The sequence below is a fragment of the Cajanus cajan genome, chromosome 8 (assembly GCF_000230855.2).
Source record: "Cajanus cajan strain Asha chromosome 8, NIPB_CcT2T_4, whole genome shotgun sequence".
Taxonomy (NCBI): Eukaryota; Viridiplantae; Streptophyta; class Magnoliopsida; order Fabales; family Fabaceae; genus Cajanus; species Cajanus cajan.
This window is the reverse complement of record NC_138524.1, coordinates 9501331-9528029: the sequence shown is the minus strand read 5'-3', so window position 1 is coordinate 9528029 and position 26699 is coordinate 9501331. Positions and strand designations below refer to the sequence as shown.

Here is a 26699-nt window from a genome sequence, read left to right as displayed (position 1 = left end):
AAAATATAAATTTTAATTAAAAAGAAAAAAAGCTTTTTTAATTAGTCGAAGGGAATATGCATGATCTAGCATTTTTCTATAATTGTATATTTTGCATTATTGTACGAATAACATAACTATCTAAACAAAACGTGCAATATCTTAAGATTCTCTTGCTTCTTGACAAGATGGCAATGCAATGTTTTCAATATTGGTCTCACGAGCATGTCTCCTTTACGTCTCTGGGCACAATCGAGGGGGCATGACCAATTTTAACTTCAAATAAGGATTGGCGTAACTAGAGTTCCTGATCTCAGATTGTGAATTTATAAACTTAATTGTGTACTAAATACTTTAAGGCGAGATGTAACACGGTAAATTATATAATTGTTTACTTAATTTTATTACGTGAATGATTTATGTGATTTATTAATTTAATATTTTAAAATTCTAAGAATTGAATAATTCTTATTAGTTATTTAAGAGTTGATATCATTATTGACCAAATTTAGGAAAAAATATATAAAATTTTCTTAAAAAATTTAGAGAGAAATTAAAGTGATAAACTTTGGAGTTAAATAAATTATTTTTCTTTTTTTGATTTTGTATAAATATTCAAACTCGTTCTTATAGTTGAGTGGTGGTGTTAGATTGAAAATTCGAAGTTTAAAGTGCTAAGAATTAGGATCAGGGTCGTGATGCGGTGAGAGCTCAAAGTAGCATTTTTTAGTATTCATCTTTCTTCTACCTCTTGTCTTACCCTTTGTTTGGTGGAAATGATTTAATGGGAAGAGAAAGGATTATAGTGGATTAGAGCATATTTGTAAAAAAAAAAAATCATATTTAGTGAAGTGCATTTAAGAAAAATTGAGAGAAATTATAAATGAGTCTTACATTATTTTTTATACGTTATTCGTTGAGAGGATTATTATGAAATTTATAAAATATGTAAAATTACGATATGTAAAAAGATAATAATTTAAACTATATTGTAGGATGAGGATAAAATAGTAATTATAAATACTAACTTCATTCTATTTCTTACTTAATTTCAATCTATCAAACAATTACAAATTTCACTTTATTCCATTATATTTCCTACTCATTTCTTATCAAGTCAATCCTCACATATTCTCCCTCATTTTCTTATATTCCCCCCTCTCCCAAACAAAGCATTAGTGATTTGAAGTAAAGGAAGCTTGTATATTTTATCTTATTGTGTTGTATGTGTGAATTATTATCTAAATTCATCAAATTGTAATCATGCTATTGAATTGAAGACTGAAAATTATTGTTTTTTTTATAAAAAATTTCTTTCTAGTTGTTGGAGAAGAAAATTATAGAAATTTGAAAATTGGTGGTTACATGTGGTGATCTTTTTTTTATCATTTTGAAGTGATTATATATATATATATATATATATATATATATATATATATATATATATATATATTTGAATTTGTGAGTTGCATGTTAAATTTGAATAAAAATTACAAATGTTGAGTCCAAATCATGATTCTATCAAGTATAAAAATCGTCTTTGCCCTAAGCAATTAAAAGAATATGTTAAAAAAGTGTTTTTTTTAAAGCTAAGAAAGTGTTATAAAATATTCTTAGCACTTAACTTTTTCTTTTTTAATTTATGTTATTGTAACATTTTACATTTCATTTATTGACATGACATAATAATGTCAACAACTTCTATCCACATAAATAATGCTTAATGGAAAAATTTATTCTAGTAAAAAAGATAAATAAATTCATTCTCTAACATAAATTATGCAGCAAAAAATATTATATTTGTAAGTTAGCCATCATGTATATTCATTCACATTAGTAAAATACAAGACTGAATTTAAAAATACCTAGTACAGTGAGATGCCAAGCCGAATATTCTATCCCTCTCCAGTACAGCATTTTACACGTGCAAAAACATAAAATATCCTTCACCCCCACGGAAAGTGGGAAACACCAAACACATCAAGACATTTTTGGTGACACAAAAATATTTATCTAGCAACCACACTTTAACTCCTTTTTTTTTTACCACCCTAGACCTTAGTGCATCCACTTCCTAACAAATGGGTGAAATGCGAGTCCTTTGAATCTAACAATTTTTAACAAAGAAAAATAATTTAATTTTCACATATTATTATCTAATTAAAAATCACTTTATAAATAATTAAACGACAGTATTTACGCTGCCAGGTCCCAATACACTACTAAACTGAAGTGTGAAACTCAAAAATGAAATATACACGGTAAAAGGGAAATGAAAAGTGAAAACAAAAACGACGTCGTTTTTCTTAACAGAATGAAAAATTCAGAACGACGGATAGGGCATTGCAGAAGCGGCGAAATGTTAACTAACTTTCCTGGGGACAAGAAGAGGAAGGGTTCCACGGTGTCATATCCATAGGGTAACTCCCCAACACCCGCAAGAAAGAGGTGAATTCCTGAACCTCAGCGAGGGCGTTCTGCGCCCTAACCTCGGCCATGGAAGCTTCGAAATCGATGTAGAATAAATACTCAAAGTGCTTCGCAGTTCCCTCGCTCTCGTCATCCTCCACCACGCGAATCGGACGGCTACGGTGAGGCCGAGACTCGATCTTCGTCAAGCTGATGTTCCTAAAGGCGAACGCAGACAGGACTTTGAAGAGAACCGAAGTTCCTTTATCGTGCGCGAACACGATGCTCGTCTTGAACGGCCGATCCGTGCGCGGAATGATAGGTTCTCTCGCCAGCATCACGAATCGAGTCACGTTGCTCGGATCGTCCTGGATTCCGTCCGCCAGGACTTGCAGGCCGTACAGCTCCGCCGCGCGCGCGCTCGCGATCGCCGCCGTGTCGCGGAGGCCGTTCGCGGCGACGAATTCCGCGGCGCCGGCCGTGTCGTCTACGGCCTCGCGCGCCACGGTGAGGCCGAGCCTCGTGAGCGAGTGCTCGCACTGCGCCAGCGCCTGCGGATGCGAGATGACGCGCTCGAGGAATTCCTTGCGGACGCCGGGGAGCGCGAGGAGGCAGTGGTGCACCGGGAGCTGGACCTCGCCGACGATGTGGAGGCGGTGGCGGAGGAGGAGGTCGTAGTTGCGGTGGATCGAGCCGCCGAGGGAGTTCTCCACCGGGAGAACCGCGCGGTCCGCGATCCAGAGCTCCACCGCCTGGAACGCCACTTCGAACTGGTCGCACGGTATCGCCTCGCTGTTCGGATACGCCTTCCCCGCCGCGGCCTCCGAGTACGCGCCGGGAACGCCCTGGTACGCCACGCGCAGCTGCGAGCCGTGCATCGGCGCCGGAGCTAGGTCGGAGATCGTCAGCGGCTTCGGCGGGAGCGGCTTGCTGTTGTCACCGTCGCGCTTCACAGGTACGAGATTTAGATTCGTTACGGCGGCGTTGTTGCCGTTGACGGCGCCAACATGGTCGCCGCCGCCGCCGCCCCCCGCAGGAGAATCGCCCTGCTGCGAAAACACTTTACTGGCTAAGATGGCGCAGGAGCTTTGCCAATCGGCTCGGCTGGCGCCGAATCCCTGCGAGAAACTCGCGGATTCGTAGCCGTGGCCGCATTTGACTGTAAATCGGGTCGTTCCGACCCGAATAACTGAGTAACGCGCCCGGTTCAGATAGTTGAGAGGGTTTGAGGACGTTGGAGTGAGGGTCTGCATGTTAGGGGACTAAAGTGGAATTAAGAAGAAATTTAGTTGCTTGAATTTGGCTTTGGGGGCTTATAAGTTTGGTGTTGTTCTCTTTTGGAGAAGGGAACGTGAAGCTGATGAAAGGGTTTATATATTAGTTGGTTGGTTTAGGATTTTGACGAGGAAATGGAACGTGAGAAGTCTTGAGGGGATGGTGTGTGCGTGAAGGGGAAGGATGTAGGGGTCGGTCAATCCCGCACCTACCCCCCTCTCACTCTTTTATCTCTAACATTGCATACGGACATCATCACACGGTCATTTATTTTTATTTAATTATTATTCAAATAATCTGTTTATGGTAGTGTTGTATAATTTCTGCCTTGCCCATCATGCATTAGTGTTTTCAAATTTATTTCTAGTTTTGTAAAAGGAAAAAAAACAAGTGTTTGGTGAACTTTCCCCCCTCTTTTTCTGAGTAGAAAGATGCCCTATCCTGTTCTGTTCATGTATATTTCAAATACATCTATTTAAAACATTAAACTTTTACGTTGAGAAAAACAGCTATGTAAATTCTCTAAAGATATAAAAAGAGTGTGTGTTCAAATAGGAAAAAAGTATATTCGGTTGTAGTCTCGCAAATATTACCCTTCAGTAAATTTTTATAACAAATAGGTGATAAATTATATTATCATTAGTTCTTTTGTATTAAAGAAAATATTTTTTATTTTATTTAAAATATTTTTTAATTATAATAGGAAATTATGCTTTTTTGTTAAAAAAAAATTACACCATAATATATTTTTTTTGTCTTTTTAATAAAACAAATTATCTAATTCACTGTAATTAAAAAAATTGATTGATTGCTTTCAAATAAAATAATTAATTTAATTGATATTATTAAATTTATTTTAAATTTATATTTGAGTAAATGATCAAATTAGTTTCTGAATTTGTATGTCATTCTTATCTTAGTCTCTGATTTTTATGAAACTCAAAAAAGTTCATAAAAGTGTAATTTATCACTCTAAGTCTTTCTGTTAAATAAGATCTATTTTCTTAAACGAAAACACACGTGACATGATAATGTCATGTGACATACACATGGTACATATATAGAGTAACACATGTCACGTGAGGATGTCACATAACGTATATGTACCACATGACATATGACCATAATACAATATCATTTAAGTCCTTAAAATTGTAATTCAATATCACTTTTGTTCTTGAAATTGTAACTCAATATCACTTTATTCCTTAAAGTTTTAATTCTACATTACTCTAGTCCTAAAACATTGTTATAATTTTATTTTAATTAAATAATTATGATTTAAATATTTTAAAAATAAAATAGATAATTAAATTAATATTACAAATAGGATGATAAATATATTCAAATCATATTAAAATTTTGGTATTTAACATTAGTATGGACTTCTATGTATAAAACAAGAACCACTATATTTTACAAGAGTAATTTTAGCCTTTTAGGAGATGTTTCCTTTAGTGATAGTGTTTTTATGATTTTTTTATTTCATATCTAATTTAATTTTTATTTATCATAAATATTTATGAGTTAAGTTTTAATATTTTAAAATAAATTATTATTCAAATTTTATATATAATTTATATGTTCAAACATAATACTTATTTATATACATAGTTTATTTTAAATTTTAGTTATATATAATAAATATTTAATATGTGCATGTATTGCACATGTTAAAATATTAGTTTTTTTTTTAATTTTAAATATGCTATATCTCTTTTTTCTATCATCAATTTTCCCCCATTTTTATCCATTTCACTATTTAAAATACATAAATAAAAATAATTTATAACTTCTCAATATTTATATTTTATTTTCATAATTAATTTCCTTATATAAATTAATATTATTTCTAGAAAGATTAATATATTCAATAACATATTTTAAAAGTGTTACATACCGTATAATATTTATTTTTTTATTTATTATTTTTCTCTTTTTATTGTTTTGTTTGATGGTCCTCTAATACCTTCTAAGTGCAATTTTGTTATGTTTGTCATTATATTTACAATATTAACTTAATTATCTATTTTATTGTGTAAATATTAAAGTCATAATTACCTAATTAAAATAAAATGACGACGTTTGAGGACTAAAGTGCTGTCTAGTTAAAATTCTAAGGACTAAAGTGACATTGAGTTATATTTTCAAAGATTAAAGTGACATTGTATTACAATTCAAGGATTAAAATAATAGTGTTACAATTTTAAAGATTAAAATGATAGTGTTATAGTTATATGTAATGTGATACATATACTCCACGTGACACTCACATGACATGTGCCAACCCACATATGTATGATGTGTATGTAACATTACATTATTGTATCAGGTATGCCTTTTTGTTTAAGAGAACAAATTTTATTTAATAGAAAGACTCAAATGAGTAGCATAATAAATTTTCAAGAACATTTTTTAATCTTATTAGAATTAGAGATTAAATTGAAAGTGACATAAATTTTAGGAATTAATTTGATCATTATTTACTCTTTATATTTTTCTAAATTACTCTTAACACTAATTATACCAATATTTTATCAATATTCATTAAATTGGGATAAGTAATTTTATTTAAAAGTAGTTATTGTATTGAGTTAATCACTTATACATTGTTAGTGTAAAAAAAATTTTACACCGGCAACTAATTATATCTTTTAATTGTTACATGTCACTGTTAAAAATAAATGTGTTTATAGTGACATGACATGACACAATTAAAAGATATGTATATAGGTAATTAACTCTATTATATTTTTTTTTACTGATTCTTATACAAAGGCTAAACAATGCTTTAGATTTTTAATGACAATAATCAGTGGCAGTGGATGCAATTTTTTAGTAAAAATAAAAGTTAATAATAATAATTATTATTATTATCATCTATAAGATAAAAACATAAATATTAAAAATGTTTATCGATGAATTTAATATATGAAATCAAGAGTACAAAATAATTTTTTTTAAACATATACTATTAATTTAATTAGAGTGAGGTATGCATTTGTTCACTTCTAAATGAGCATAAGTCCACCACTCACTTTTCCTTTTGAATCTTAAATAAAAACAACAAGTGATGGATGAAAATAGGCATGACAATGAGTTGAGACAAATGCGGGTTTCAATATCCTTGTCCTTGTTTTCATACTCTATATCAATTCATATTCCCATGCTTCATAAATATGAAATTTGCATCCTATCTTTGTTCCCGTCAGGTATTAAGTATACATGTACTTGTTTCACATTTGTTTAAAAATTAATTAAATATTTTTTACAAAAAAATATAATTTTTTAACATAGAATAGCAATTAAAAATTTATATTAATTAAATTTTATTTGAAATAAATTTAAAAATAGAGTAAGAATTACATACATATTAAGTAAATTTTTAAAAAATAATAAGCTAAGTTTCTAAAAATTTCAAGCAGGCACGTGAAGGAGGCGAACATGCATATATTCATCTCTATCTTCATAATCGATTTAATAAATTAAGCATTTTTTTTGTCCGATTAAATCGAATATTCCTTATTAAAGTTAGGATGAGTTTGGATATTACTCACCAATAAGAAATTATTTATCATTCCTAAATAAAATAAAAACTCACTTGTCTTGGATAAATGATTTATTTTTCATTCCAAACAATTTTTTTATTTAGTACATTTTTAAAAAAATTTCTTTAATTATTTTTAAGAATAAGTTTTATTTTTTTATTCTAAACAATTTTTTTGATTTTTTAAATTAAGTTTTTAGAAAAGCATGTTTTAAAATTAAAAACACAATTGTTTCAAACAAAAAAACCTACTTCAGTCTGTATATATATGATTTTAATTGGTTTTGAAAAACGTCTTTTCATCAAACTTAATTCTATCAAACATTCAAATCAACAAAAATCTAGTTGTCGCTGTTGATTGGTTCAGAAACCTATAAAACATCATATCAAATAACCTAATTTTAGTTGGGGATCTTTGATGAGCTGATTAGAAACAAAAGAACTAAACAATGTGTTTGGTGAACTGATCTTTTTTCTAATGTTTAAAAAAAATCTTAAAACCAACAATTTTAAAAAGAACAAAATAGAAATAATTTGCCCATGATTTTTAACTCTCTTTCAATTTTTGTTAATTTTTGTTTCAATACTTATATGAAAATGAGGTAGAAAGAAATCGTAACAATCTCAAATTATTATACTTAACTAATAGTGAAGAAAATATACTCTCAAACATTGATATTAGGTTGATCAAGCACAAGCATTCAACTCCTCCACCACAAGTATTCAACATTAACATTTGGTTGATCCAACACTAACACTTGATGATCCCAACACAACATTCTAGCATTGGACTGTTCAAGCAAAAGCATTGAATCTTTCAAGAACTTATTTCATCAACAATAAGAGCTATGTCTTGGGTAGCTAGATAAAATTAATTCACATCTTTATTTATTTCTTATCACAAATGATCTAAATTACCTTATTTAGATTATTTAAAGAGGGGCAACTGTGAATAATCAATTTTATCCGGACTCACAAAATTAATAAAATGGACATCTATTATGAAGAGGAGGAGCTCTCAAAGTATGAAGGTGACAACAAGGAAGTTTGAAGCAAAAAAAAAATGTTAAGTAGCCCAGAACGGGCCGTTCCAAATTCGGAACGGGCTGTTCCAAGTCAGTTAAAAGGCCTAAATTTCCTTATCTGGAACGGGCCGTTCCGAATTTTAGAACGGGCCGTTGCGCTTTTAGAACGGGTCGTTTTGAATTTAGAACGGGCCGTTCCAGATTCACATTTAACACATAACGTCCATTTTCAGAACGGGCTGTTCCGATTTTGGAACGGGCCGTTCTGGTCAGGTCTGACGTCTATAAATTGACGTCTGGGGCACTGTTTCCAGTACGCAGAAAAATTTCGTCCAATACTCTTTAAAGCTTGAAATTTTTTTTTTCTCTCCCCCTCTCTCTTTTGTATTTCTTGAGATCTGTGAGGCACCTCTGTAGTGTGAAAGGTAGCCAAAAAGCACCTTCTTGATCATCATATTCGAAGATTCAACTCATTTGGTATCATTTCTTTTCTTAACTTTTTTTTTCTTCTTTCTTTTATTTATTTGTTTATTTTATTTATTTTATTTTTTTATTTATTGTTTATTTATTTATTTATTTTTGTTTATTGTTTGTACATAGTGAATATGGTTTGTTGCCTTTAAGATTATTATTTATAAAAATATTTAATATACGACCAATAATAATGTTAATTGAATAACATTTTTATCTTTAACATTATTAGGTCCTGGAAGTTTAATGACTAGTCATTTGTAGCTTAAACTCTCATTAACAATTTTTTTTTATTTATAAAGATATGTTGCAACCAATAACATTAATTAAGTAGCACTTCTATTTTTAACGTTATTGGAGGTATTTATTGATTAGCCATTCGCTAACTTGAATCCTTATGCAAAATCTATTTCTTTAGATAAAAAAATGTAAACATAATTTTGCTTCATGTATACTTATTTTTATGGTTAATGATATTAATTGAGGAGCACTTCTACCCTTTAATATCATGTAAATCATAAAAGTTAATAGAATAATTATTCATTGTCCTAAGCTTTAAGCATAATTTCGCATCAACAAATAAAAATTAATAACATTGATTGAATAACAATTTTATCTTTCATGTTACTGGAAGGGTTTATTCATTAGTCATTTGCTAACCCAAATCCCTATAATTTTCTAATATAAAATAAAAAAGAAGCATCTCACATACATTTCTGAGGAGTAAATTTAATGTTTATAAATTTATATAATTTTGCGCACTTAATTAAAGGTACTGTTTTTACAGGCGTCGTAGGGTGCTAATACCTTCCCTACACGTAATTGACTCCCAAACCCAACTTTGATTTTAAAGATTATCTTTTAAAGGATTTTCCAATATTTTTCCCTTAAAATAAAATATTGGTGGCGGCTCCATTGAAAAATAAATGTTACCGTCATCCCGTCGTGATCCCGGTTACGACATATACTTACAACTAATTACCTAAAATTATTATGCAAGTCATGTATAGAAATAGATACTAATATATATATATATATAAGAGTTTTGGCAATAATTAAAGAAAATAAAATTTTATACAAGTATATAAATGTATATAGTAACCCATATACTAAATAATAATCCTAGTAACAAGTCAAATCCACTACTATATACAACTAGTCACACTACACAAAGGTAGCTCCAAAAAGATTAGCACCATCATCATCAACATGACCTCAAAAGAACTCTGCATGTAGTCTATCCTTTCTCTACTTCCATATCAAGTATGATTATTATAGTTCAATCACATGGAAACATGTAAGAATAAACTATTATTAAAAAATAATCAACGTAAACAATACAAAGTAGGAAATTCTACAATATTAGTATAAAAAACTCATCAACTTATTCTACATATCATCAACTATACCAGTTCCTCAACACACAACACTATCAACATGTCATATTATAGCACAACACATCAATCAACTTGAGCAACACACAACACAACATATGCACAACATACAACTACATGCGTTGTAACATATTCAATTACGGAGATCTTGTACAACACAGGTGAGTAGTCTAAGTGGTTTGACCCCATCAAATCAACAACTTGACCTTTTCAATCTAGCTAAATCAACAATCAATTTGGATAAAATTCACAACAACATGGTTTCTTGGATTTTTCTACTTAAATTATGAAGTCTAGTATTTTTATCAAGTAGAACAACTTTGGTGTGGCTTTACCACACCATTAGCTTGCATAACTAAGCCACCTATGGAATTTTGGCTACCCTCCAAATACTATGTCTCTTGAGTACATGGGTAGGGATTTTGGCCTTAGACTTTGTACCTTACTCTACTTTGGTTGTTTTATACACATATGTCTTGACCTTGTCTACATACTGCATCAACTAAGGTCCTAGAGGAAACTCTACTATTCACTTCAAGGGTCAACCTCAAGAAAGGTTCTCAACAATTAAGCTCGTAGAGCACCACAACAATATCCTCATAGTGAGATATCTAACTTTTAAAACTACCTCTCTTATAGTCCTAAGTCAATCAACTTAATACAACTTCATGTCTTAAGCATTATCAAACACAATTACTCAACACAACATAACATACAACTCATGTTATACTTCAAAGATTTAATCAACTACATACATCAATGTAAATAAGTGATATCATACAACAACATACAACATATAAGTTATCCTTCTACTCATACTATGCTCAACACTTAGCTAAAACAACATATTGTAAATATGCAACCAACACCTAATGTCATTCTTTTCATGCCTAGCGTCATTAAGGCAAAAAGCTCTTAAGCTCGGCCACGTTTGATGCCACTCAACCTGTGCCTGACGTGGATGAGGCAAAAAGCCTCTATTGCCCTCACGCTTGGAATGACAATTTCCACGTTTGGTCCCATTTCAGTTAAAGACAATTATCTCTGTCATCATGCTTGACATCACTCCATTGGTGCCTAACTTAGACAAAGAGCTATGTTGTGGTCATGTTGGGTGCCACACAATTTGGGGCTCAACATTACCAAGCCCGAGACAATTCTCTCACCTCATGCCTGACGCCATTCAAATCACTCAGTGTGATCAAGTCAGAGACTATTCTTTCTCCTCATGTTCAACACCACCAATCATGCACCTAGTGTGAGCAAGATAAATGACCTTTGATTTGAGCCACGCTTGGCACCATGAAGGTGCTCTCGATGGATAATAAATTCTACACTTGATAGATTCACGAATTTGCTCAATGTGAAACTTAAACAATCCAAGCATGCAACACAACAATATACATTCAATCATCATACTTAACTCAATTTTTAACAAAGAGACAACATGCAACCAAAGATCGTTCAAATTCACCAAATTTCTCTCATTGAAAACCAAGGGCACCAAAGCTCAACACCTAGCTTTAGAATCATAGAATTTCAACTACATAATTGAAATCATTCAACAAACAATTAATATTGCATAACAACTCAACAATCAACAAGGACCAAGTATGGCTTCCCTTACCTCAAAATCTCAAGAATCCAAAAGAAAAGAGGAAGTAGAGGGTAGGTTTCTGTGCCAACTCTAAGAAGTTCCATACCACATTGCACCTATCATGATTCTTAGCTTCAACAACTTTGAATTATCAATTAACTACTCGATTAAGAACTTCTACAACTCTCGAAAATCTATGAAGAAGAAGAAGAAAAAGGAAGAGTTTTAGAAATTTCAGAGTTTTTCTTTCTAACTTAAGTTTTCTTCAGAATTGAACTTATGAAATTCAAATCTTAAAAGAAATTTTATACACTCTTTCCTTATGGTCAAATTGAACATCTGTCTAAAGGAACCTCCTAATCACTTATAACTCACAAGAATTTCCTAATTCTCCAAATTTCTCCATAATTATAACAACAAATCAACACAACACATAATTTAATAAAATCAAAAATAGTTAGTAAAAACATACATTGTTACATAAATAAAAAGGAAATCAAAAGGAAAAAATAAGATAAAAATATCAGCTACCTTTCGTTTGAGAGGAAAAACAAGAAAGAAAATCATTTTTGTAAAACTAAAATTAAATTATCTTTGATTTTTTCAATTAAGTTGTATACTATTCTTTTCATCAATGTTTTTCTATTATTAATTTTTTGTTGATAATGTTAGCATATAGACATTAGTTTGTCAAACACACATATCATAATTCCAGTAATCTTTATACATCATACCTCACAGTGAAATCTTGAAGTATCGGCTTGGAAATACCTTTAATTCCTATAAATAAAAAAAGGGGGTGTTTAAATTTTAGTACAACTGACAAAATTTTACAAATATGAATGGAAGCATGGGGTCTACTTGCATTCATACACGTAAAATATATTTATTATATTTTTATAAATAAAATTTTGAATTTTGAATTAAGTTAAATAATGCTATTGTAATATTTTATAATTATAAATTAGATTATCTCTGAGATTTTTTAAGTTTTTTTTTACTGTTTTTTTTTAAACTTCTATACTATACTTTTGATGTTCTTTTTATATTAATTCTTTATTATTAACGTTAGTACTATAATAAAATTTATATTTATTAGTTTTTCAAACATATACATCGTAAACGATCGTATTCAAGTTAATTAAAATATAATAACTTTGAGTATATAAATATCCAACAAATTATGACAATTTTTTTATCCATATATATATATATTAACGATGACAATAAGATAAATCTAAGATTTTGTTCATACTATCCTAATTAACAAATAATGAAACAAGTCTTCAGTAACTATGTTAAATTTATTTATAGAAATAGTTTTATTGTTTATAATAATTTTACCTCATTCAAATAGAATTACTTACTACTTACTGTGATATGTGGTTTAGATTATATATATATATATATATATATATATATATATATATATAGAGAGAGAGAGAGAGAGAGAGAGAGAGAGTTTAAACGACATCGGTGTAACTTTTACTAATTATTATACCGCTCAATAACTTTATATTAAATGTAAATTTTGTAAATCCAACCGTTAGATTAAAAATTCATATGTATATAACAAATTTTGTTAAAATTGAACAACAACTTGAGGGTAATCAAAGTGTTCATATTTTAGTATATTTTAAAATAAATATATTACGTCAATTTTGTTTTATAAGAATGAAGTATCAAATCATCTTAGATTAATATAAAATTTTGTATATGTGATCTAAGAGTAAAGAACTTTCAATCTAACGGTTGAATTTATAAAATTCACATTTAATATAAAATTATTTAGCGATGTAACACTTAGTAAAAGTTATATCGGTATTATTTGAACCCTCATCTTATATATATATATATATATATATATATATATATATATATATATATATATATAATGCATATATGAACATGAGAATTGACATTGTATCATTTTACTCAAATTTTACCCACCGGCATCCTTAATCAAATGAAATAGGGTGTAGTTTTTTTTTTCGATGAATTGTTTTTTTTTTTATCGGTGAACTCCGTAAGTCTCTAGATTATATACAATGTGTTAGCTGCTATCGACACCAAACCAAAATTAAAGGCCCGCGACAAAGAACTATCATCCTTAATCAAATGAAAAAGGATGTACTTTTTTTTTTTTCAATCGGTGAACAATTATTTATTTATTATTATATCGGTGAACACTCTCTAACTCCTTAGATTATATACTATGTGTTAACTGCTATGAAATGTTAGAAATACTTCATCATAAAATTTTGATAGATGATCTCGCTGTTGACAAGAAAAAAAGAGGAAATAGTTGTAAGGTGTTTTTTTTACTAAGTAAATCGAACTAATCCAATCCAACAATTATTGGATTAGTTTAAATTAGTTAATCTGGTTGTCGCTTCGAAAAATAATATTTAAAAGTGGAAATAAAAATGAAGGGAGAATAGGAAGAGGTTAAAAGAAATTCTTCAAGTCTATTTCGACGAAGTTAATCAAATAAGAGACATATACATAAAAAATAAATAAAAATCAAATACGAGACCTAAAACTAAAATCATACCTCCCTTAAAGTCATCATCACTCATAACTGAACAAGTCAAGTAGTTAATCAGTTACGTCCTAATTATGAGAAGTGAAACAAAGGATGCATTTCAGAAGAAGTAGGAAGATCAAGGTTTAAACTTCTCTAATGCCTGAAATGAACAAATATATCAAGCTTCCAATTCTTGGGTTTTAACCCCATCTACTGCATTTTCTACATCTATTTCATTTATTACGAGTATATATGGTTCAGATAAAGTTGTGGCCTAGTGACACATTTAGAATCATCTCTCATATTATGGACAATTTCATGCATGGGAGGAAGCTCCTTTACAACCTCAAGTATCATAAAATTTGTTCAACAGCTGAACCAAATCATCGTGTTGACTATAAAATTCATATATTAATATATGTGTGTTTGAATTAGTTGATTGATTATAATTTTTTTATTACGACAATTATGAATCATTTCAATGTTGATTGTAATAATACTATATGTTTTTGTAATTATTATATTTATTAATGATCATGTGACGTGTGTTATTTTTGGAATTGTTGTTGAGGGATTTTAGGGGTTAAGAAATTCCTGAAGAATTTTTAAGTGTTTAGAGGGTTTATCTAGACAAAAGTTCTATTTGATCATGAAAGAATGAGTATTTAATGTTTTTTTTTTATAATTGAGTTTCATAAGTTCATTCTTAAAAAATCCTAGAGAGATAAGTTAGAGAGAAGTTCTTTAGAGTTGAAAATTCCTTCTTCTTCTTGTGAGTAAGTGATCCCTTCCCCAAGGAGTTGATTTGTTAATGTTGTTGATTCAGGTTTGTAAAGCTAGAAATCAAAGTCCTTTGAGTTGTGTAGAGTTCTCCAGAGGAGCTCGATTCCATTCTTCCTTTTCCTTCCTCTCTTTTGCTTGAAATTAAGGTAAGGGAAGCTAGAACTCATATTTATGCCAGATGGTTGGGTTGCATGAAAATTCGATGTGATGAATTCATGGTTGTATAAATGAATTTGAGGGTGAAATGACTGTTTGAATGAGCTTTTCTTGTTTTTGGTTCATGGAGATGAATTTTGGTGTTTGACCTTATATGTGTTGCATGCTAAATTTCTTATGAGAAATGAGTTATAGGTGATGCACATACATGGATTATGGTATTGCATGTGGAAATCTTCTATTTTTCAGTGTTATGAGCCAACTCATGAGTCTGTTATGTGTAAGGGACCTTTGTCTTGCTCATGCCAAGTGTAAGATTGGTAGCGTCGAGCGTGAGGAGAAAGAATTACCGCGGGTTGGATTGACGTTGGATGTGAGAAGAAAGAATCATTTCGTGTTGGTTTGAAGTCGGACATGGGACTTTATTGTGCCAGGTGTGAAGGCGTAGGGGGTCTCTACCTAATCCATGTTGGGCAAGTAGTATGGTGTTGGGCATGAACGAGTTAGAGGGCTCTTTGCATCAATGACATCGAACATAGGGTGTGTGGCGATGGGCGTGGATTGCTTTGAAAATACTTGTTATTTTCATGATTAAATGGTGAACATGGATAATTTAGGTTAATCTACTAAATATTATATGTTGATTGATGATGTTGTTTTATGTGTATTGATCTGGGATGATATATGTAAATGATTGTATTGTTGAATTGTTGAGATACATTTGTATTCTAAGAATTAATAATATTGTTAGATCTCTATATCCATTAATCAGGGGTAATGCATATAGATGATGATTGTTAAGATTTTGATGTTGAGAATGATATAGACATTGAAGCATGTTAATTGACTTAACACTAGAGAAAATGATGTTTTTGAAAGTCAAATATCCCATTTTGTGAATATTGGTACGGTGATTTAGGAGACTAGTTGTTGAAAAACCCTTCTTAAAGAGGTGATAACCCTTGGTGTGGACGGTTGAGTTTCCTCTAAATCCTTAGTCAATATGGGAGTGAGATATGAAGTTGAGGGCTACAACCTTTAACTGATTATTAGAAATGTGTGTGGTATCACAATGATGATTAGCAAGTTAATTTTATATGTGACTTGGTTAATGCATGTCAATGTCATAGTAAGCACACACCCAAGTTATACTATACTTGACAGTAGTACTGAACTTTCCTAATTTAAGTAGCAATACCTAAGAAATCATGTGATAGGGATTGATATCCCAATTTAACTGTCGATTTAGTAAGTACGTAAGACGTGAAAATGATCAGTTAGTTTAGTAGGGTCAAGTTTCTTAGACTACTTATCTTGGTGTAGATCTCCGTAAGTAAATACATGATAACACATTAATTGAAATGTATACATATGATGTGATGTTGTTTGGTGTTATTCATATACTTGTGACTATATTGATCATAGGATAATAATATATATATATATATATATATATATATATATATATATATATATATATATATATATATATTCAAGTATTGTGACTATATTAATCCTAGGTATGTTATTTTTTGCAGCGAGTTGATGATCTGTAAATGTAATGACCATTACAAATCATTATATAAACATCATTCTATCATACATTACAATGGATGTATATACATAAGTCAATCCAATTATCCAAGTATGATAAAAAACCTCCTCCAATTTTAGAAGTGATCCAAGATCTTGTTCGATCATGAGCAAATTTTAATGATATTTGTTATATCCACATTATAGATGATGTCAAAACTTTCTTGCTTGAGAATGAGAATGCTCTATCTTTTAGATCCAAAATGACCGTAGTTATATAACCAGTTTTACGACAATTATTTATATAGTACTGTTGCAACGGTAATCAAACGATAACTAATAATTTAGTTGTTTAAAATTCATAATGAAATAAATTGTTACAATATATTTACTTTTATGTTATTATCATTATTATTATTATTATTATTTTTACCCCTTTTAAGATATCCTGTTGTCGAAAACTAAAGACTAATATCTCAAAATACGAAGTTCATTTAAAGGATTATACCTTTCAACATATGTTTTTCTACACACATGAATACCAAAATCAAACTCTTAACTACATACTTAAAAAGTGCAATTTTATGGATAATATAACATGAAAAAAAATGTACTAGATAGGGTACAAATATAGATGAGATACACAACTTTTAAAAAATTCAGGGTACGAGTACATTAATGTAATTTAAATATATATATATATATATATATATATATATATATATATATATATATAGTTATATAAACATAAGAAAATTGGATAAATGATAAAAAAAAAAATCACAAATAAACAGAACATTTGTCACTTGAACTAGAAGGCTAAGGAATACTTGAGATTGTAACCTGATTCATTTATAGGCCTTTTTCATAACTAAATTGAATATGTAGACAATGTAAAATCTGCTGCATTTTAATTCAAAGCTAGCTACATATTAACAACAGTACAAACCTTTTGATGTCCTGAAGATGCATTCTACGATCTCCATGAATACATATGCTACATACATTTTATATGGCTTGGTTTATCTAGGAATTACAATGAAGCTGGATAAAACTGCAAAAATATATATACATTCAAAATGATTTGTCAAACCTCTCGCCTTTAAGCAAGAAAAAAAAAAAAAAAAAAAACACCTGCAGATTTCAAATGAATCAAAACTAGCTACAAGGTTAATCTAATCACAACACAAATAGACCCCTAAAAATCCCCAATGTATACAAATTGACCTATTATTACTCTCCATCATTGAGTCCATCCAAGACAATTGAATCTTTACACTGCCCCTTCAGTGGTTGAGAGCATTTAATAAAGTGAATATGTGAACCAAAGAAACCTGTCTTCTACAGGCCAACCCACTTCACCCATCTGAAAATCCGACCAACCCCCAAGGGCAATCCATAGTCATTAGCAACAGCAGGTTCTCTTCTGGCAACCTCGGCTTCAGACCAAACATATACCCCACGTTCCTGCTTGCTGCCAGGTACGGTGTTATCCAGGATAACAGCGACGAGAAACGCTATCACCATGTGTAGTGAAAAAAGTGTGTTCAAGACATAGTTCAACTGCAAAAGGAACAGATTAACAAGTCATACCAACCATGGAAAATTTCTACCAAGGAGTAAAAGTAATTTTTAACCAGCATTCAAGTGCTAAAATAACAAACATAATTAAGAGTAATACAAATTAATTTATTTTTTTTTTGGAATTTTCTTAACTGAAAATAATAAAAAAATCAGTAAAAAATCTCTCAAAAACACTTTTATCTTGTATCTAACTAGACCCTATAACTAAATCCAAATACATATTAATAGTTAGTTTCACTGCATCATGAATTCTAGATGTCCTATATATCCATATAATAAAATAATTTAGCAACTATAAAATAATGAACAGGTGGGATTCTGTCAAAAATGAAGCTGCCAAGCTGCATATGTAGCAGAAATCATAGTCAAAATTACAGAGTAATAGGCAATTGACCTTGAAATATAAGAAACTAACTAACTATTCCCTATTGAAGGTGGGTAGTTTCTACATCCATTCACAAGATCACGGAATAGAATGTAATGACAGTTTTCTGAGCCACGGCCACCTAGAGAGACGAAAGTGGCCTTTGGATTACTGTTTATCTTTTCTGAAAATCTTTCAGTAGTTAACAAATTTTGGGATCAAAATTTAACACAAATAAATTTAAGCATGATATCCATAATGGTAAAAAAGCATGACACAGGCATACCCCTGCATATTTGCTGTGGAAAGGCCCATGAGAAGCCACAATGTAGGGCTGAAAATAACTTGGCACTGACAAGTTGGAATTGGGAGAGAGACCATATTGTTGAAAGTATGCAGGTATGGAAAGAGAGAAAAACAATGATAACCCAACAATGATGATATTGCGAGAGCTTCCAGCCTCACTGTAGCGTAGATTTGACAAGCCCAATGCGGTGAGCATTGCCCACATAAAGCAGAGGAGACCAGCAACCATGACTTCAGGAATTGAAGCAATGAATCCTCCAACCTTACCTGTTGTGCAGAATAAGCAAAATTAAACATGGGTAATTTGCAAGAGAAGATTTTCCATAGGAGAGAACAAAAGTATATTAAATGGAGACAAGAGAAGCCAGCAAAATAACAGACTGAATAAACCACATATCCTCATTGTCTTATGGCTAATTTATGCTGTTTGGATAACATTCTCCATAAGCACTTATAGAAGAAGAAAAAAATCTCCCATTAACTAAAATTAATTTATGCGTAAGTTAAAACTAGCTTTTTGAAGAAGCTAAAATCAATGGAAAAGTGTACCCAAATAGGACCCAAGTGCAAATTGCAATAGCCATTTGTCTAGCCGAGAATTTACATGGAATTAGAAAATTAGAATTCACTTGGACGTCATAATGAATGAAATTAATGAAAATTTTGTTATTCTACTGCATCTAAATCTTAAGGTAGCCCCTGATTTCAAGAAATGATGCCTACAAACATCAAATGTTTTTACATAAAACAATTGTCCTAATGGCTGCAGACCAGCAAAATGAAATTTTTGTATCACTGGGAAACCAAAGAAATTGCAAAAATTAAGCATAGGTAACCCAAATTTTCTTTTCATCCCAATAACGCATTGCTCATAATAAGTATACTTCCAATGAAGGTTAGATTCAAAAACAGAAAGATACAGAACTTACCCACAAGAGACAAAACTATCAGAAAGCAGGCACCTAGTTGAACTGCCCGGCGGCTTCCCATTTTAGTCACAGCAATTGTGTGAACATTTTCAGTTAATGTTGTAGAACCAGTTCCAGTTCCCCAAAGACCAGCCAAGACACTAGAAAGACCTTCCAAACCGATTCCTCGACTAAGAACTCCAGGAGTTGGCGGTCTGGATGCTACCAATAATGAAGATGCATGGTATGAGCCAACCTACAAAAATTGAAGTAAATGAGTATCAATAACAGTACAGGGATTAATTACAACTTACAATCCTGCATCTAGAGAAAAATACAAGGAACATATTATTCTAATTGAAATATTATACAGTTATTCTCTACTAGAACAATTCCTTATTATTTGATTAATCACAGTGGTTATTTGCAGCATCAAAATTCTAAAAATTTTAGCAATTAAAGAATTATTGCCATTGATCCAGTCATTTCCTAATGTGGAAAAAAGAATGGCACAAAGAAAAGACATTGACCATGTAAAAAATGTGACAAGTTGACAACCATAGTTTTTAAGTTTGGATCTGATAATCTATCATTTCAATAGCCAAAGTTTTCCACCTTCATTGACAAAACATTCACTTAAAATGAATTTACAAATACTCTTAACTTGTAAGTGAATAATAGCATATGCAAGTTTCATATTTCACAATCCAAGCCATCTTTTTTGTCAAACATATATCATAGTAGGTCCAAATCATAATTTCCCATTCAATCCTGTATCACATCCAAGAAAAAGAATGGCCTTATAAATACAATATTGCTAAAACATAGTTATGAAGATGGTACAAGGGCCCTGCAGATAATTAGTTTTTTTCTTCTAAAATAACACAAGCAATTCAAATGATCAACATGTCCAAAACAGAGAAAGACAAGAAACTAACCGAATCTACAGATGAGATTAAGGAAACCACACACATTACAAGAGCCATTTTCCAGTGGAAGACAGGAGTACCCCATTGTAGTGGATAAGGAAACCTAAACCACGGAGAGGATTTCAATGCTTGAGAAGTATCGACCCGACAGTGCCTCATCCTTGAAAAATGCTTTCTGCAGTGCTCTGAAACCATATTTGAGGCAGGTATATTTGTATCACACCCTTTGTAGCTGTAAGCTCCTGCTTCAGTCAGCAAGAAAGCAAATGCCCATGTAATTGCCAGACCCAGAGGAACCTGGCAGTTAGGTGAAGAAAACAGAAATTATTCGCTACACCGCAATTTAATTTCAACTACTGGAGCAACTGAAGATATTGTAACGTTCAACTTACCGCATATATTAGAAATATGCGATGTCCAAGAACAGATATCTTACGAAGATACTGTGAAAAGCAAGAAATATTATATTACAAATTGTACTACTAGTACAATGCAAGCAATATGATATACACACTTAAGATTTTTAAAATAAAGCATAAATAAATGAGTCCATATTAAAAAAAAAACACTCAAAGTCACATATACAAACTTACAAGAGAAAAAACAATAACCACTAATATCTGTACTGCACCAATCTCAATACATGTACCGACTAATGGGAAACCATAACTGTAGAATGAAAGTCCAACTGCAGCAATAGTTGGGGATACAACTACAGGATTGATCAACCTGTAAGGAAACACATAAAATGAGGCTCATTAGTCATTATCAGCTACAATGAACAAAAATTAAGATGTGAATTCTGAAATTTGATGATTTTATTTCAGTCAACTCGGACAGTAAAGTGATCTAAATTTAAAAATTGTAACAGATGGCAAAGGGCATAGTTTCACATTGCACCAAAACAAAAAGGGGGGGAGAATGATATTCAAACAAGGCATATGTAAACTTTTGAAACAGCACTTTTTCATGGAAGAATGATTACAGAAACTTAATCATGAGAACTGACAGTTATCAATACTCTAGACCGACAAATTACCAAAATTAGATAATAATCTTAAGGTTTAAATACCCATTTGATCTCTATAGTTTCATAAACTTTACCTTTTAGCACTTATGGATATAAACATTTCATTTTAGTCTCTATATATACCATTTTTTTCCCTTTTAGTCCCTTCTTTATATTTGCTATAGGGACTAAAAGATAGAGTTTATGAAATTACATGGACTAAAAGGAAACAAAAATGATATGTATAAAAACTAAAATAAAACGTTTTTAACTATAAGGATTAAAAGATAAAATTCATTAAACTATAAGGACTTAAAAGGGTAGTTAAACCTAACCTAAATTTATCCAAAGAAAAATACATCATTTCCTTCCTTTCAAAAGTACTTATAAACTATTCTAAAAGTACATTGCTCTCATAGATAATTTTATTTAATATATTCACCACTCTATTAGGGGATATGGAAATTCTTTTAGATTTGCTACACGAATCCCCTTTTAAAAATTGTTTGCATGAAATTAATAGTATTAATATTATTATAGACTAAATGTTAATTTCTTATATCCTCCTGTATAGTTTTATTGTTTAATCATTTATTTATTAAGAAAAATGCTGATAAGAGTTGGCCCATCTAGTATGATGATTGTGTCAACACCAAGGTATTGGGTTCAATTCTTGTTGGCCTAAGAAGCCTGGATACATAATACGATACAAATAAGCATACAGGGATATGGAAATTCTTAAAAAATCAAAAAACAACAGTCAGGATATATTAACAAAAATTATATGCGTGTAAAATTTAATTTTAAAAAGACACTTACATCACTAATTGCTTATTAATATAATAATACATGAACATATCAATCGTTAATAGATGATGACCACAATCTACGAAAAGGATAATTGTGATCATAACAATTAACGAGCATAGTTACATACATATTTTTTCCCTACCCATTTGTGAAAATGGGTGGCATAGCAAAGTGATTTGTGAGTGACTAATAGGAATGAAAATGCGTTAGATCAGACTTTGAATATATAGGTTAAGTTTGTTCTAAAAAATTAAAACATACATTTGGCCTATTATCTATCATGGGTTTTTTTTATAGGTCTAGCTGACCTTTTTAAAATCCGATCCATTAGCCTATATAAAAGTCTATTTTATATTAATAATGTTAATTAGGCTAATAGACTTAATTTTAAAAAAAGGCAACAAATATGTACTAAGAGTTATTTTTTAATTTGTGTAATAAAATATAGTTTATTCAATATTATTAAAATTTAAATTTTGAAATATATATAATGTCACAAAGAGGAGAAAAATGAATCATTTTCTGTTAGAGAGACAATTCATGCATAGTCATGTATGTCTGCATATACTCAGGTACAAGTCGTAAATGAAAAAAGATAATCATATAAAAAAAAATTTAAATGTTTCCTATATCTAATTTAGTATATTCTAAATAACCAACTCATATTTTAACAAACTAAAATAATTATGATAATAATTTACAAACTAAAAAAATAGGCATACCAAATACATATACAATGTCACAAAGAGGGAATAGATGAAACTGTTTTCTATTAATGGGATAACTCATGTACACTGACATACACTTACCATGGACTATAATGAAAGAGGATAATCTATTCAAATAATATATGTATATTTATTTTTTTAGTATATTATAGAGATAAATAGACAAACTTTTTTATATAAGTCTAAGCTCAACCTTTTTAAATAAATAGGTTTTTTTAAAACCTAAACATGATCTTTTTATTAAAGAGGTCAGGTTAAACTTTAAAAAGGTCAGGCCACATGTCTCTATTTTAGGCTTGATCTATTCTCATCTCTAGTGACTAGGGTGAATGAATGGAGTGGAAGAGAGGATAAGAAGAAACATTTGGTATTGGGTTTGTCATTTGCAAGCCCTAACAATGATAGGGGGGCTCTTTTTTGTTGCACCATTTGAAACAACTTTCACAGTAAGAAACTTAAAGTAAAAAGTGAAGGTAGCGCTGGCAAAGCAATCCATCAACCATCCAATATTTACAAGTAAATTCATTAAATCTATCAATTAAAAAAATATAATAATAAATAATAGATTTAATCTAATCCATCTATTTAATTTTATGGATAGTTAGTAAAAATAAATAAAACCCATTAGATAGTTAGTATTCTATCTACTATTTTTCAAAATTCATTGGATTACATTAAATAAAACCCATTAGATAATAAACAAAAAAAAATGTTGATCAAGATCGAGCAGAAGATGTTCTAGCTGAAACCAAGCTGAAGATGCTTTGTCGAGTCAAAGCAGGAAATGCTAGTCAAGCATGAGTTGAAAATCCTCCAGACAAGATTAAGTCAAAGATGTTCAAACCAAGGCCGAGTTGAAGAAGTTGGTCAATGTTGAGCAGAAGATGCTCCATTCAAGGCCAAAACGAAGGTGCTCCAGCTGAGGCCAAGCCGAAGATACTCCAGCTGAGGCTGAGTCAAAGATGCTCGAGTTGAGGCCAAACCACATGATCTGGTTGAGGCTAAACAGAAGATGCTTGGGGCGAGGACATGTTGAAAATGCTCTGGCCAAAACCAACCTAAGATGAGCCAACGATGCCCTGGCTGAAATCGAGTTGAAGATGCTCTTGCCAAAGACACTTTTGCTGAGGCCGAGCGAAAAGTGTGTGCCTCGGCTGAGCCAACAATGTTGGCCGAGGCCGAGTGGATGATGTTCCGGTTGAGGCCGAGCAAAAGATGCTTAGGCCATGATTAAGCCATGCTTGAGAAGGCCAAATTGGAAATATTTTTGAAACAGTCATAGTTTTTTTTTATTTTCAAAAAAATTATGGATGCACAAGATATTCATCCATAAAAAAATTGTTAATGGATGAATTGAATGAATTTTATTAAATAGATCACAGACGAATTGGATTTATTTTAATGAAATATTTTTACTGGATACAAATGGGTTGTTTTTAATCAAATCCATTATAATCCTAATTAAAATTTATTCTCAATTAAGCAGAGAATATCACAATGTCATACCTTACTAACAGCGACATAAGTCCAGTATATCCAAGTAAAGCTTGAAAAGCTGATCCAATAATTATAGCCCCCTGGAGCTCCTTCATTATATGCTTGAATTTCTTCAAATTAAGAAAGAAATCTTATCAGCTATCTATGCTCCAATCTTTCCATCAGAGAACTTACAATACAACACAACTCCCTCAAGAACTCATGAATAAGTAAATAGAATTAGAAAGCATTGCAATAACACAACTTTATCAGAGGAAACCAATATCCAGACAACAATCGATATCTTCAGGACCCAAATTTCCGTAATCAGAAATTCAACGCATTCACGCAGTCAGTCAATCAACACCATTGAATGAAAATCGAACTCTTGCAAATTAAATCACACTTAAAACACACCGATCTTCATTCAACAGCAAACCCACCAATTCATGACCGCGTGCGTGAATGCGTGATTGCAAGGAATTCATTTCATATCTTGTGAAACATCAAGAAACGGGAAGAGATACAAACATTTCCATTCAGTGCTTGAAACTCCGGGGAGTTGATTATGGCGAGCGCGGGTGCGAGGTAAACAAAAGAAGGGCCCTGAATCAAGGGCAACCTGGAGCCAAAAGCAATATGCAAGAGAGTAGTCACCCCCGAGACAAAGAGCACGGTCGATACCACCATAGAAGTATCCTCCTACACTCACTAACACATCAACAACTTCGCCACTCAAACACACAACACGAAAAAACCAACTAAGCCAGACGAAAACAACTCACATGAGTGCCTCCCATGGCCGGAACAATCACAAGCGGAATCAGAACCAACGAACCTAATATCGAAAGATACTGCTGAATACCGTACACGCCAATAGGAACTACAATAGTAATTATAAATTAGTACCACACGTGAAAATCGAAATCAAATTTTCAATTCAAACCACAATTGAATCAATACCTAGACCAGGTGAATCTCTGAGGTCGTACTTCATATGCGAGTGCCGCGACACAAAACCGTCGCCGTCCACCACTTCCTCGTGCCTCTCCGTTCTCCGTGGCGGCGGCGGCGGCGCCTGTCCGTTGGTGCTGAGAATCGAGGTCTTGGGAACGCCGTCGGAGTCTCTCCGCTTCTTCGGAGGAGGAAGAGCCTTGTCGCCGTTGGCGGTTGGCGGAGGCGTAACGCGACCGGCCTCGAGATCGAGGTTGGGGTCGGGCTCCCTGGGCTTGGGCTTGGGCGTGGTAATGGGACCTGAATCGGCGGCATTGGTCTCGCCGGAGAATTTGGGCCTGAAGCCGGTTTTCTTGGCCCATGAAGAAGGCGGCATTGGGTTTGGGTCCGGCGGTGAAGGAGTGCGGTGGTTGGGATCGGAATTGGACATGTTTGAAAAATGGAAGAAGCTATGGCTAGTTATGCATAGCTTCAGCGGTTACAGATCTAAGAATGAGTTGAGAGTGGAGAGTGGAGAGAGTGGAGTGGGGCTGAAGCTGAACTACAAGTCTAACAAGCCGTTGTTATTTATTACTCTCTCTTGTTCTGTTCTTTCCCGGGACAAACGGTGGAGTTGAAAATTCGGATTTAGATTGTGGAGAAAACAACACAAACAAACAAAATGCTAAGAATTCTTGTGTCCTTCTCAAACGGGGCAACGTTTATTCCCTATTTCTTTTCATATTTACAACTATTTTTTTATAATACAAAGTACAAACCATCCATTTTAATACAAATTAATTCTATTCACTTGTATTTTAATCTACTCATTTTTTAATGTGATCTCTTCTTGTTTAACGAATGTCTTTCTCTAAGATAAGTGTATTTTATCATTTAGCTCCAATACAAAACTAGTTAATGTATCTTTGGAATAGATTTTTAAAATGTGAATTTTA

The 26699-nt window shown here is 31.7% G+C and overlaps 2 protein-coding genes across 2 annotated transcripts; both read right to left on the bottom strand.

Moving 5' to 3' along the window:
* Positions 1 to 2110: 2110 nt before the first annotated feature.
* LOC109798632 (arogenate dehydratase/prephenate dehydratase 6, chloroplastic) lies at positions 2111 to 4009 on the bottom strand. Its single transcript, XM_020358967.3, has one exon. It carries the CDS (start codon positions 3639 to 3641, stop codon positions 2346 to 2348), a length of 1296 nt encoding a protein of 431 aa, XP_020214556.1. The 5' UTR covers positions 3642 to 4009; the 3' UTR covers positions 2111 to 2345.
* A 13668-nt stretch (positions 4010 to 17677) lies between these two features.
* LOC109798837 (nucleobase-ascorbate transporter 12) lies at positions 17678 to 26413 on the bottom strand. Its single transcript, XM_020359236.3, has 10 exons — positions 25774 to 26413; positions 25596 to 25693; positions 25342 to 25512; positions 24841 to 24941; positions 21381 to 21516; positions 21180 to 21230; positions 20797 to 21084; positions 19880 to 20114; positions 18931 to 19217; positions 17678 to 18259 (listed from the first exon to the last, which is right to left on the bottom strand). Exons 1-10 carry the CDS (start codon positions 26192 to 26194, stop codon positions 18038 to 18040), a joined length of 2010 nt encoding a protein of 669 aa, XP_020214825.1. The 5' UTR covers positions 26195 to 26413; the 3' UTR covers positions 17678 to 18037.
* Positions 26414 to 26699: the final 286 nt, after the last annotated feature.

Bases quoted from the DNA above. Each gene is read 5' to 3' on its own strand.
- LOC109798632 (XM_020358967.3), bottom strand. From the start codon at position 3,641: ATGCAGACCCTCACTCCAACGTCCTCAAACCCTCTCAACTATCTGAAC.
- LOC109798837 (XM_020359236.3), bottom strand. From the start codon at position 26,194: ATGTCCAATTCCGATCCCAACCACCGCACTCCTTCACCGCCGGACCCA. The intron at 25,694-25,773 runs GTATTGATTCAA...TTACTATTGTAG, and splicing joins CAGAGATTCACCTGGTCTAG to TTCCTATTGGCGTGTACGGT. The intron at 21,231-21,380 runs GTAAGTTTGTAT...TGCTTTTCACAG, and splicing joins TGGTTATTGTTTTTTCTCTT to TATCTTCGTAAGATATCTGT.